Below are 13,062 nucleotides of genomic sequence, written 5' to 3' on the forward strand. Positions count from 1 at the left end.
TGAAGAAAACGGACGTGGCGACGAAGAAGAAGGAAGCAACGCCCAAGATACGCCGTTCGCGAGCTTGGGTTTTCCGCAGTGTCTCATGATTGCCTGCTTTGTATAGGTAGCTGGTAACCTCTCCGGTGCTCGGCAGAGCACTTTTAGTGGGGTTTAGACAAATTACGTGCTAGACATGGCCCCGCTTGAGCTTGCTTTACAAGGGCTTGCCTTATTCGGATTAATTCTGTTTATTGTTCTTTGGCTGATGCATTTGATATCTATTATCTATGTGTAAGTATTACCCTTTACGTTTATACCGAGATACATCCGCCGCATGGGGTAACACGTCGTTTCTTCTTTATTTAGGAATATGTTTGTATTATACACGTCTGTTCATATGTATTTCCATTTATTGAAATAATTACCTAGCCAACTGTGCAATCTGTTCTCTATTCGGTAGTCAGCTTTTTAGCCATCTCTTGAGCCGACGGGTCCGTGGTAGATCCTTCCATAAATATCTGCTAGTTAATCTGTTACGAACGGTTATAAAACAGCTTCAAGAAAAGAAAAGAAAAGTCTTGTATGTCTGATTGGGCAGAAAACGTTGAACTGGTGTAGTCACGGCCAGTGGGTGGTGAATGCCTGACGAGGGATTCGTTAGCTAGCTAGCTAGTTAGATAGATAACGTTAGTCGCATTCTGCCATGACATCACTGGCAGGGTTCGTGGTGCCGCAGGGCTCTCCTCCATTGAGGCCGTACAGACATTTTCGGGAGGTGGTGAGTCTAGCATGGTACAAAGCTACGTTTTTGAAAGTAGCCAGCGGCCGGCGTCTCGCTGTGTCTTATTAGAATGGGGGAGATATACGGCTGTAGTCGCGTGTCGGCGAAGTGATGTCGGTTATGGTAATACAGTAATAGCCCCGGCCTTGTCATTTCAACAGGGCATATTAATAGTCATCTTCCCCCTGGCCGTTCTGCTCGCTCCCTGTCATTATAACGGTGTTTACAGCTGGATTCGCTTCAGCTACTCTCGCTTTTTCTCTGCAGTAACCCTAATATCGGCATTCGTCCGCGTTAATGTAGGGCAATAATCACTGGGACACGGGCGTTTGTTAATTTTTGCAGTCAGTAGTGGCTCTGTGGTTATGGAAACCCATGAGTCCACACTTTTTATGGGAAGCATAGCCGTTAATAATTTAGCAAGCTGTATAAATTACTAGAAATTTGGTATTGAAGTAATAAATTAAACTAGAGATTCTTGGCTTGATATGAATTACAAATGCGGTGTGATTAGTTACTCTGGAATGCCTTACTCATGAATGTGATTGTGTATTGATGCTTTGTAGTGCCTGCTGGAACATGCACTGTCACTATAGTGTTGCATAATATTGGGTGTGTGCCGTTAGGTTGTAGTGTCACATTTTCCAGGACCCATCTTAAGGTGATGACGCTACACCTGTATTACACCATTAAGACAGTGTGTTCTTAAACTAAATACTTAGTACACTGTAAGTAGTATGGTATTTTATCTTGCAAAATCGAGAGTATTTCGCATGTTTAGTCTTGCCAGAGATTTTGTGTATGAATGTTTGGCCGAAATTGTAAAAGCATATGCTTGTCAAGTTTGACTGAGACGTACTGGGGGACTGTGTGGCCCACTGGGTTGGATAGAAGTATTTGTAGGAATGTAAGTAATTAAAGGTGTACATTCATGTAGTAAACGTCAAGGTTGGAGACCAGCAGGATTCTTTGTCTATGACATAAATATTCACCTTGCATAAGTCCTTCAGTAATCTGATACTATCTTCCTCTTTTGTTTCCCTGCAGTCGACTTCACCTCCACAAGAAGAGCACAGACAAACAGCCATATAGCAAGCTTCCAGGAGTGTCTCTTCTGAAGCCCCTGAAGGGTGTGGACCCCAACCTACTTAGTAACTTGGAGACCTTCTTTGAGCTTGACTACCCCAAGGTATCTTTGTTCCCTGTAGACTTTTAAGGGTTGTATTCAGCCGGCTGCTGTTGCAGACACTGACCCACCTCACCTCACTGAAGAATTTGTCCACACTGAACATGTTTATCTCCCTTTCTGCAGTCTTAGTAGTGTAATGAGAACTGGAAAACCTACTGGTCTGTTGACCACCAGGATTGGAATTAAATATTGTTGCTGAAAACATCTACAGAAAAATTCAGATTATCAGTTTGTGGGAGAAGTGCTGCCATAACATTAGCAGTAAATGTGGACAGTTAGGATTGTTTGCCGCAATTCCAGTTACTGCAAAAACAGCAATTCCAAAATGCTAAAATCAGACTTTTGAAAGCTGCTTTCCTAGAACTAAAGCAGTTTTGTCTCATTCAGCCTCCTTTGAATCCAAAGTTTTTAAAAAATGTTTTTATTATTATTATTTTTTAATAGTTTCATAACTGCCAGATTGTGCGTCTGTTATAAGACTGATCTTTTTCAGTTTTTTTTTCTTTGTGTAAAATGTCTTGTGATCTGAATTTTGGTTATTATTGATGTTATGTAGGACACCAGTTTTAGCATGTGGTTGGTGCTGGAAGGTTGTACCCCACACAATAGTGCTTTGTGGTTAATCATGGGTATTACCAGAAATGGAAGTAAAATGAAGCACAGGATGTCAGCTGACCATTGCATGAGACTTTAAGTATGAAATGTGAGCTAGATCGGGTGCTGGACATCTTTAGTGCTTAGTCAGCCGATTTATCACAATAATGTGATTGCATCTGATGAAATGGCTGGTCTCATGATTTGGCCTTGTGATTATTCGTTGGTCCTCTTGCTGTAAGCTTAGCATTTGCTAGTGATACTGCATGGTTTTAATACACTGGAAAGTGGTGCTTGTTCAAGAATTGTGCATTATCTGAAGAATTTAATTACAAACTTCAAAGCTTTATTTAAAAATTAACTTAAAGATCTTTTTGATGAAGATATGTAGTTCTCTAGGAAAATTCTAATGGACTTGATCCTGATATGGGGGTGTCGTTGAACACGGAAAAATTTTTTTTGCAATAGTTTAGATTTACAATGACATTTTAATGGAAATATGTCAAAACAACGGTTTAATGTTTTGAAATCAGGTTCACTTTAGATTTGAGATCAGATTATTCATCATCATTGCAAGGAGGAGGAGCAATTTATGATGTTGGCAGTGTAATGCTTTGGTACAGGAACGATCATTGTCTTGGGATGTAGGGGCAACTGCTTAGGCTACAGACAGATTGAATATGTCTATGAAGTCCCCTGAAAGCTGATCAGTACAAGCCCTGAGCACACAACAAGGAGTGCTGTTCAATCCAGTAGCTTTGCTTGTGTTGACATTACTTAGTATGGCCTGCACATTGGTGGTGGAGAATGTAAGGGGCTGGTCATTTGGGGAGGGCATGGATTTTGTCCATATCAAAGGGAGCGTAGAAGTGGGAAGCTTGTTGGGGAGGGATGCAGTGCTGTAGAGACAGCTGCACTTGTTGTTTTGTATTTTGTATTTCCTTGAATTCCCTGCCACTATGGCGGCCACAATTAGATAACATTTCCAGCAACGATGTCATCGACTGGGTCTACATTAGTATTTAAAAAAAATATATATATATTTTTTTTGTTTTAATAAAATGGACCTTTACGATTTCTAAAATGCTTCAGTTCATTATAACAAATATTTGTCTTTAATATCACTACGCAAGAACATAAGAAATTTACAAACGAGAGGAGGCCATTTGGCCCATCAAGCTTGTTTGGGAAGAACTTAACTAATAGCTCAGAGTTGTTAAAATCTTATCTACCTCTGATTTAAAGGAACCCAGGGTTTTAACTTGCACTACATGAACAGGAAGACTATTCCATACTCTAACTACATGCTGTGTAAAGAAGTGTGTTCTCAAATTCACTTTAAAATGTTCGCTAATTTCCATCTATGGCCACGAGTTCTAGTATTTAAACTAATATTGAAGTAGCCATTTGCCTGAACAACATCCAGACCTGTTAGAATCTTATATACCTGGATCATGTCCACCCTTAATCTCCTTTACATGACAAGATTCAGTTCCGCTAACCTCTCCCCATAAGACATTCCTCTAAGACCAGGAATCATTATTGTAGCCCTATGTTGAGTCTTTTTCCAAGGCAGCAATATCCTTTTTAACGTATGGTGACCAAACCTGCACATAATATTCTAGGTGGTGTCTTACCAAGGAATTGTATAATCGTGGCGTCACCTCCCTTGACTTAAACTCCACACACCTAGAGATCTAACCCAACATCCTTTTGGTCTTTTTAATTGCTTCCCCACACTGGCGAGAGTGGGACATGGAAGCATCAACATACACACCGAGGTCTTTCTCATAATCAGCTACCGTTATTTCAGTGGAACCCATAAATTTATATTTCTGCTCCCTGCATGCCAGGTCTCAGCCCAGTTGCTAATTAAACAAATATCCCGTTGTAGCCTCTGTGCTGCAAATTTAACAAGTTTACTGTATGTATTAGTGTCAATATCATTAATGTAAATTAGGAACAACAGTGGTCCTAAAATTGAACCCTGTGGTACCCCACTATGAACGCAGGCCCACTGTGACATTTTGCCTCTAATAACTACTCGCTGCTTCCTGTCTGTTAACCAGCTTTTGATCCAAGCTGCCACAGTTCCTAAAACCCCTGCAGCTTTGAGCTTAAGCAAGAGCCGTTTGTGGGGGACACTATCAAAGGCCTTCTGGAAAATCTAAGTACGTTATTTGTGTAGTTCAAATTATCACAGAAAAGGTGGTTTTTACACTGTGCAAAGTTTGATGGCATACCACAGCAACATTAGCGCTATGCCCAAGCATCTGAAGAGAATGCACAAGCGCTAATCTGGATGATGGACAGCCAGAGTAGGCAAAACCACTCTAAGTGCTGTCTATTCATGTTTTGTTAAATTAGCATTAAATGGAGAGCTTTTTAACATTTTCTATCCTTGTAGGTGCTACATGCACTCATTATTAAAGCCATATAGCTGTCTGCATGCTGTATTAGAATCTCCATTGAATATGTGTTTGTGAAAATGTTTAGGTTAAAATATTGACTTATGCTATGTTGATTGTGCCATTGTGTGTCCTTGCTCGTTCGAGTTGTTTGGACCAGTGTCATTATCATAAACTAAAACAAATGAAAATGGCCACTAAATAAAAGAAAATAATTTGCAAACTGAAATAAAAATGAACCATATAAAAAAACTCCCCTAAAAGAATTTCTTAAGCATGAGGATATACCAAACTGATACAGATTGATGCCCAAAAGTTAGCAGAGTATGTGCCGAAAATCTCTATCTGAAGCCCTGTAATGACACAGTTTGTTGTTGTCAAAATAAAATGAAATTGAACGGTCAAGTTGATTTTCTGGAGGAAAATTAATTGCTTTGATTAATTGACCAATAAATAAAATAGTCAATAGATGAATCTATAGAAAGATAGTCGTTAGTCTGCGTCCTGTGGTTGTGAGTGAAGTTTTCTTCAATCTGTTGTTTGTAGCTGTGCATTGCTTTTTTTATTGCCTCACTTCCGGTTAGCACTGAATGCATTGTCAGACTGCTATAGGCCTAATCAGGTACAGAAGAGATGTATAGAACAATGTCTTTATGAGAGTCTGAGGTAGCCTTTGCCAGTAATGCCCTCCAACTTATGTGTTCAAATTGATGCTGTAGAATAGAATGAGCACCTAATGACCAAGTGTTAGTTTTAGTCTGTTTAGTCAGTTGTGTTTTTGGCTTAATGAGAGTGAAGGAAGAGCTCTAACTGAATTTAAAGCCAAGTTATGCTTGATCGCATTTTGTTGGATCCTCGGGGAATTTAGCGAGGTCCTGACAGCCCTTTCAGGCCTCTTCGTCTTTGATGCTGCCCTGATATGCTCATTCTAATACTGTTCCTCTAGTATGGCATGCGGTTGTTTAACCTTGAATTGCTTTTCGTTACTTATTTTTAAAAACTGATTTTGAAACAGACATTTTATTAGTTTTTAGTGTCATGCATCACTGGGTTTAGGTCTTGACATGCAAACCAGTACAGATTATGCTCTTTGTTATTTGTGGCAGCATTGTTTTTCATATTTAGTGATTTTTTTAAAAAAAATACTTTTTCACCTTTTTAAATTGAATCCATAAGTCAATTCTAAGAAAATGTAGCTTTTTGACAGTCCAATTATTTTTACATAAAAATAATTGAATATAAGCCTTTTATTTAGATAAGGATGAACTACTCTTACTGATACTGCTTATCCACCCAGTACTTTAACGGTACTCTTATCTGTACTTTTTATTTATGACAAATCCATTAATCCATGTTCATGTAATTTAGTTAGCTCCATTTGTGGGCTCCGTTTTCCTGACATAAGTGGGGCAGAGCTAGATAAACCATGAGCTAGCCAGTCGAAAATTGTGCATTTCTCCATATGCATGTGATAGGCTTTCGCTAGATGTTTCGACAGGTCGCTTGTGTTCCCGCCCTTATATGCAAAGGACTTTTTGCACTTGTGGCTACGAGCGTTGTCAGCATCGAGTCTAGTGAAATTTTTACCACACTTTTGAATGTTTAGTTCTCTCTGCCATCGTCACTAAAAGCAGGGTTTCTGTGTGTGTGCTGCACATTGCTGTGTGTGTGAGAGAGAAAGAGAGCGAGACTGACTCAGCTCCCCAGTATCCTTCCCCTCACCCAGAGCCTCCAAGAGAGATCTATCTTCTGGATTAGAATAGTGAAAATGCAATCAGAAACTGCACTGGAAAAATGAAATATGCAAGAGAACTTTTATATAGCAATAATAAATAGGAAATCTATTTCCTTAATTTCTTCAGTTCTGAAAACAGAAAAGAGAGCGTCAGAGCTTGTTGATACTGCGGTGCCTGGGGCCTCTTTAATTCAAGGTTTCGATACCCATCCCTATATTTAGGGGTGTAAATTGTTGCCATAAAGGTGGTTTCAACATCTTAATTAGATTTTTCTAACAGTTTGCAGCATTTTAGTTATCTTGATTTTTAATGAGTATAGGCTGACACCAGTATATTGACCTATACAGTATATCATGCTTATGTAAAGCAAACATTACTTAGCTGGCTAATTAACTACCTCATAGTGTTAACCACTGCTACTATAGTTATTGCACTGCTACTGTGTGCACTGCAAAAGAGGCGTTTCCAAAAAGCTTTGCAGTGCAAGAATTCTTAACTTTTTGAGTGAGTGGTTAAACAGGGGAATTTCCCAAAAGCTATTGTACAAAGATCATTGTCTGGTAGTGCTTCCTTTATGAACGTTCGTGAACCTTCTCCTGGGTCCCACGTTTAAGAAATTTGTGTACCACCATTGCTATTTTGCAGACCGACTTGCCTACGTGTGAATGTGAGAACATGCAGCCCGAAAGTAAGAGTATCTTCATCTTTTAAGGAGTATGTTCCACGAAAAGTTCTGATGTTACAGATCAATACATTTGAATTGCCGCCTTAATACTTGATTCATCACGATGAACCAATGCATCTTTACGCTTTAATTTTTTTTTGTCTCCCATGTTGGAATTATTTTTTTGTGTGTGAGTCAGGTGCTCAAGCATTATACCTTAAACTGAAATCTGGTTTAGCATTGGAAGAAATTTGAAATTGACATGCATTAATAAATTTTACATTGTTTAAATATGTTTTCCTTCACTTACTGTGGTTTGCACATATCCCTGTATATATTTAATTTGTATATGCCTGTATGAAAGGCTGGGTGTATTTTATATAGTTTTTCCCCCCATCTACCAGTATGTCCCTATCTTCATCAAGCCTCTCAGGAAAGTTTAGTTTTCAAGTAAAGACCTAGTATCACGACTAACCTGCATCAGAATGTAGCAAAGAAGTCCTAATTGCTGCTGTTCACATCCTTTTGTCACTGTCACACTTCACCATGATCCCATAATAGCTACATCAACATTATCACTATACCCTCGAATTCCATCTTTGTGTACAGTACAAGTAGCTATGTGTGTTTTTTTTTCATGGCGCTAAATTTCAGTAATTCATGATATAAGGTGAAATAATAGACCCGTATGCTTTGCGAATGGCTCCTTTTGATATGAATATCAGTATGTGTGTGTGTGTGTGTGTGTGTGTGTGTGTGTATGTGTGTATAAAAAAAAATATATATATATATATATATATATATATATATATATATATATATATATATATATATATATATATATATATATATATATATATATATATATATATATATATATATATATATATATATAAAAGGGGTGGCACGGTTCACAAAACCCACGGTTCGGTTTGTATCACGGTTTTAGGGTCACGGTTTTCGGTTCTGTACGGTTCTTGTTATTTTTTTCTTTTAATCTTTAACACTCCAGAAATGTACTTCAGCATATGATATATAGCTTAATTATCCACAATTTAGGATACAGTATTAAAAAAGTTATATCATGTAATCATGCATAAACTGAATTTGACTTGACTTAAAGCACATTATTAAAATTATTAAACATTATTAATCACAGAACAGTAATAAAATAAAAGTCTTGCCTTAACATAAATGCTAAAAGAATAGATCGCTTTAATCGCTATTACAGTTGTGTATGGGCACGCGGTCTTATTTAGAAAACATACAAAAAGAGATGCATATAATGTTTAATCATTCGTTTTGTATTTGTCCGGTCCACGGGGTTAATTTAATTGGGGATCGTTAAAATGATAGATCACCTATGTTGATTAAGCCTGATTCGGTTCGTTATATATATATGACGGTACATTTGATATATATATATATAACGTGAAAAAAATTGGTATTAATTATATTGAATGTTCTTGAGTAATCGATAAAATCAGTTTCTGTGTATGTACAAGACATCAATCTGTAATAGTGCAAAATATGTCCAGTTGATATGTCTAGTATAATCATCTGGCAATAGCCTGTAGGTCTGTGTGAACAGACACTGTGCAATAAACAGAATTTTTAGGAACATGGCAAATGTTCACATTGCAGCATGGAAGCAGGCTCACTGTTACAACGCTGACCGGGGAATCAGAGGCGAGGAGACCTAGGATCGGGGGAATGTGGGGTTTAATGAGCAAAAGGAACACAGACGAGCGGTAAAGCAGAATTACAATATAATGACCGGATTGGAGAAAGAAACGGAAACGCGGACTAAATACAATGGAGTAATGACAAATTTGACAACAATCAGGAACAGCTGGTAAACACGGGGAATCCACACAGGGTTAACGAGGGGGCGTGGCACACGGAAAGAGCGGACGATCGAGGCATGACACTCACTGGAGTGCTTTGTCACAGATAACTTAATTTTCTTTAACAAAGTGCCTAACCGCACATTAAATAAAGTCACACAACAAAGGCGCACAACAGTGTTCAGATGTTGTGCTATCGGTTGGCTGAAATTTAAACGTTTTCTTCAGAGACAGGGTGGTAACGCCGAAAACACGAGCTAAACGCAGCAAACGAAAGGCTACCGGAAATTACTTAGCTGGCTGAACTTTTACCGGAACTACATCACACCGCTCTGTGCATATATAGCCTATTCTTTCGCGCGAAAGGGAAACACACTGACGTCACATACTGGGCACGAGGCTACATTGCGCATGTCATGAACCGTCGAACCGTGCGACGCATGCATGCCCCGAACCGAGACAAGCGAACCGAACGGTTCGGTTTTTTTTCATGAACCGTGCCATCCCATATATATATATATATATATATATATATATATATATATATATATATATATATATATATATATATATATATATAAAATTTTAATTTTTCTTACCTTTCTGTATAGCCCAGTGTTTTCTGTCTCTTTGGGGCTAGTTTTAATAGGGTGTGTCAGTCTCTGTATGTCTGGATTAAAATTTCACTTCCACTTTCTATTTTTTGCAGTATGAAATTCTGCTTTGCGTGCAAGATGATGATGACCCTGCTATCAATGTGTGTAAAAGACTTCTTGGAAAATATCCTAATGTGGATGCCAGGCTGTTTGTTGGTAAGAGCTATTTTTTTTGTTCACTCTTTGTGAACGTTGGTGTATAATGAAAAGGGCCACATTTTAAAAACACTTTTCTTTCACATTTGTCTTGCTAGAGGTTTTTTTTTCCCATAGCAATGGCTCACTGATTGCAAACAAAGCAATAACAACAAAATGTGTGTATTATAGGTGGAAAGAAAGTTGGCATCAATCCCAAGATAAACAACTTAATGCCGGGCTATGTGGTGGCCAAGTATGACCTCGTCTGGATTTGTGACAGCGGAATACGTGGTGAGTAGTGTCACGAGGGCATTGTCCTTCACATTGCATGTGGCAGGCAATCATCCCGATTATATTGTCGAAGAGGGGGGGGTTTTTGTGCAACAGATTACCTGACCCCTCTTTTACATATAACAGCCGTTTTTTAAAATCTCAAATGACTGATGATTACCACAGTTAATAATGCATGTACAATTTTAACTTTTTAATATGGATGTGCAGATCAACACTGAAATAATGATTCTTTCGGTCCAAATCTCATGATGTCATTTGGAGAATTGATGCCCCCCCCCCCCCCCCGCACCAAACACTAGAATCGGTACTCGCAATACCAACCATGTATTAAGTCGAATCATATTGAAAAGATAATCATTGGTGATGCTCTTCCCTCCGTTATACTCCGTGTCTGTGCAGTGAAACAGGACACCCTCACCGATATGGCCAGTCAGATGACAGAGAAGGTGGGGCTTGTTCACGGCCTGCCGTATGTGGCCGACAGGCAAGGCTTCGCTGCCACCCTGGAGCAGGTGTGTGTTACTCTTCCTCATGATGTGTGTGTATGTGTGTATATGTGTTTATGTTTATATATATGTGTGTGTGTATAATATATATAAACTAGTAAACCAGTTTAATGAAATGAATTTCCAATCCTGCTCTTCTCTTCACTGCTCATTGTAGGTGTGGTTTGCATGGCGATGGTGTGATGATTGTGTGATGGTGATGATTTATTATTAGTGTTAGAAACTGTCACTGTCCGCCACCCCCCGTTTTTTGTTACTGAAACTGCTGTGTCTGTTTAGTTCTCCCTCACATTTCTTAAACTTATGAGCCCAAATTATAGAATTATACACAGTTCAGTAATTACATTTTTACAGTACTGTAATTTGAAGTGTTTGAAACAGCGACTGTGTTTTGAAATCCATAAAATTAAGTAAATAGCGACGCTGTCTGTTTTATTACCATATATTTGTGTAATAAATATATTAATGTCAACTACATGGTAATCTGCCTGAGACATAAAGAAGAAAAAAACTTGTTATAATGATCACCCACTTATAGCGATCAATTTCACCCAGACACGCGATCACTACAGTATAAATGGTTTCCACTGTATTTTAACTATATATACAGTCCTCATCGAATGTCGTCTTAATTCAGTAAAAATATTGAAAAAGTATTGGTTTTATAACAAATAAATCAATACTTCATTCATCCATTTATGAAAGATTTACATTAGAAACAACCAGTAGTTTTAAGAAAACGTGAATTTCAATTATTGATGAGCTGAAACCCAAATTATAGTTCTAAAATGTTCTGAGTTAAGTTCATTGCCAAGCAGTCTCATTGGGTGCTTTTCAATTAGTATCACCATTGCAATAGCATAAAACTCCCAAACATTTGTGTTCAGTAACCCTTTGGGAGCCAATAATTTTAAGTGCTCTTAATAGCAAAATGGCAACAATAGAATGACGGACTCAGTCAAAAAACACTGACAATAAAATGTCTGCATGAAAAATATGTGCAGATATATTACACATTATTTGTCAGTGAACGTTTGTTATGAAACCAATAAATCTGCAACATTTTTACAGAATTAAGCAAGCTTCCCAAGACTGCGTGTGAGCATTGTATGTACATTTGTTCAGTTATTGCATGTGTGCAGTGACAACATTTGTGGCATCATAAGGCTGATTGTAATACATTCAGAATATTGTTCTCTTGAATGTGTCATTAAAATATGCATACTCCTTACATTAGTCCAGCTTCCTGTAAAGCTACTTTGTGTAACATTGTGTTTTAGAGTAATGAAGCAGCTTGCCCAATACCTCACCCAGGGTAGTAGGTATTCTCCGTGGATGTATGCTTTGTCCTGCTTGGGGAGTTGTTCTGGTAACTTGCGCATTGCAAAATCCTCCATATCCCTCTTTCTGCTTGCGTTATTAGATCCTCTCAGGATTGTTGGAGGTGGCAATTGTGAGATAATAAATGCCTTGGATGGTTCCTTTCTGACTACCTTCCCTGGGTTATTCAGGGGCCAACTCCAGGGCCGAGGGGGAGTGCATGTTGTTAAACTTCCAGGCATGATCCCTGAGCAGCCATTTCGATTGCTTCCAAATATGCTTGACTCTTGAATTTTACATAATTGCAGCATTGTTAACTTAACATGCTAAACATTAAGCATTTCGCGTTGATTGATTTTCTGTTAGCTTAAAGATTAAAGTTCTTCGCTGGAACATCTCAGTAGGTCAATAGATACTAAGAAAATGTCACCTTTTGTAGTTGATGACACATACCTGTTCAGCGTACATATCCTCATATCAAAACAAACACTATTAATGGCAAGTGTTTATTTGTAAAAATTTGCATTACTGTGCAAAAGGCATTTGGGGGAAAAATATTTTAAGTGATTTATCTGGGTTGTAAGTGTATATTTGGGGGGGGGAAAACAATTTAGCATTAGAAGATATGCAGATTAACAGTGGCACAGTGGAAACTAACAGGAATTTCTTCTGTTCTTCTAAAAGTTACTGGTATTTTGGTGTTTTGTTGGACAGATATAAGCACATCGCTACACCTCTCCTGTGAAGCTAATCAGGGAATCTTGTGTATAAGAAGGAAGCTTTTATAGTGGTCATGTGTATGAGGAGACCACTGCTCTGATGGTCTCTTTTCATAGCTACAGATTATTTTATGTTATAATATGGGGTTTCTATATTATACTTTATTGGTATTACTATTAATGTTGTAGTTGCTATATATGTAGTTATTATTATCATCATCATTATTA

General features: G+C 38.0%; 1 protein-coding gene across 2 annotated transcripts in view; it reads left to right on the forward strand.

Moving 5' to 3' along the window:
- ugcg (UDP-glucose ceramide glucosyltransferase) overlaps positions 1–13,062 on the forward strand; it is a 17,804-nt gene continuing 4,742 nt past the window's right edge. The window contains exons 1-5 of one of the 2 annotated variants that reach the window (XM_023803240.2): positions 1–273; positions 1,811–1,952; positions 9,911–10,013; positions 10,185–10,286; positions 10,689–10,801. In XM_023803240.2, coding sequence (XP_023659008.2) covers positions 176–273; positions 1,811–1,952; positions 9,911–10,013; positions 10,185–10,286; positions 10,689–10,801 — 558 coding nt within the window. In that variant the 5' untranslated portion in view covers positions 1–175. Of the gene's footprint in view, positions 274–469; positions 775–1,810; positions 1,953–9,910; positions 10,014–10,184; positions 10,287–10,688; positions 10,802–13,062 lie in introns of those variants that run through there. The other variant, XM_023803241.2, reaches the window with a different exon arrangement.

Source organism: Paramormyrops kingsleyae, chromosome 2 (assembly GCF_048594095.1).
Source record: "Paramormyrops kingsleyae isolate MSU_618 chromosome 2, PKINGS_0.4, whole genome shotgun sequence".
Lineage (NCBI taxonomy): Eukaryota > Metazoa > Chordata > Actinopteri > Osteoglossiformes > Mormyridae > Paramormyrops > Paramormyrops kingsleyae.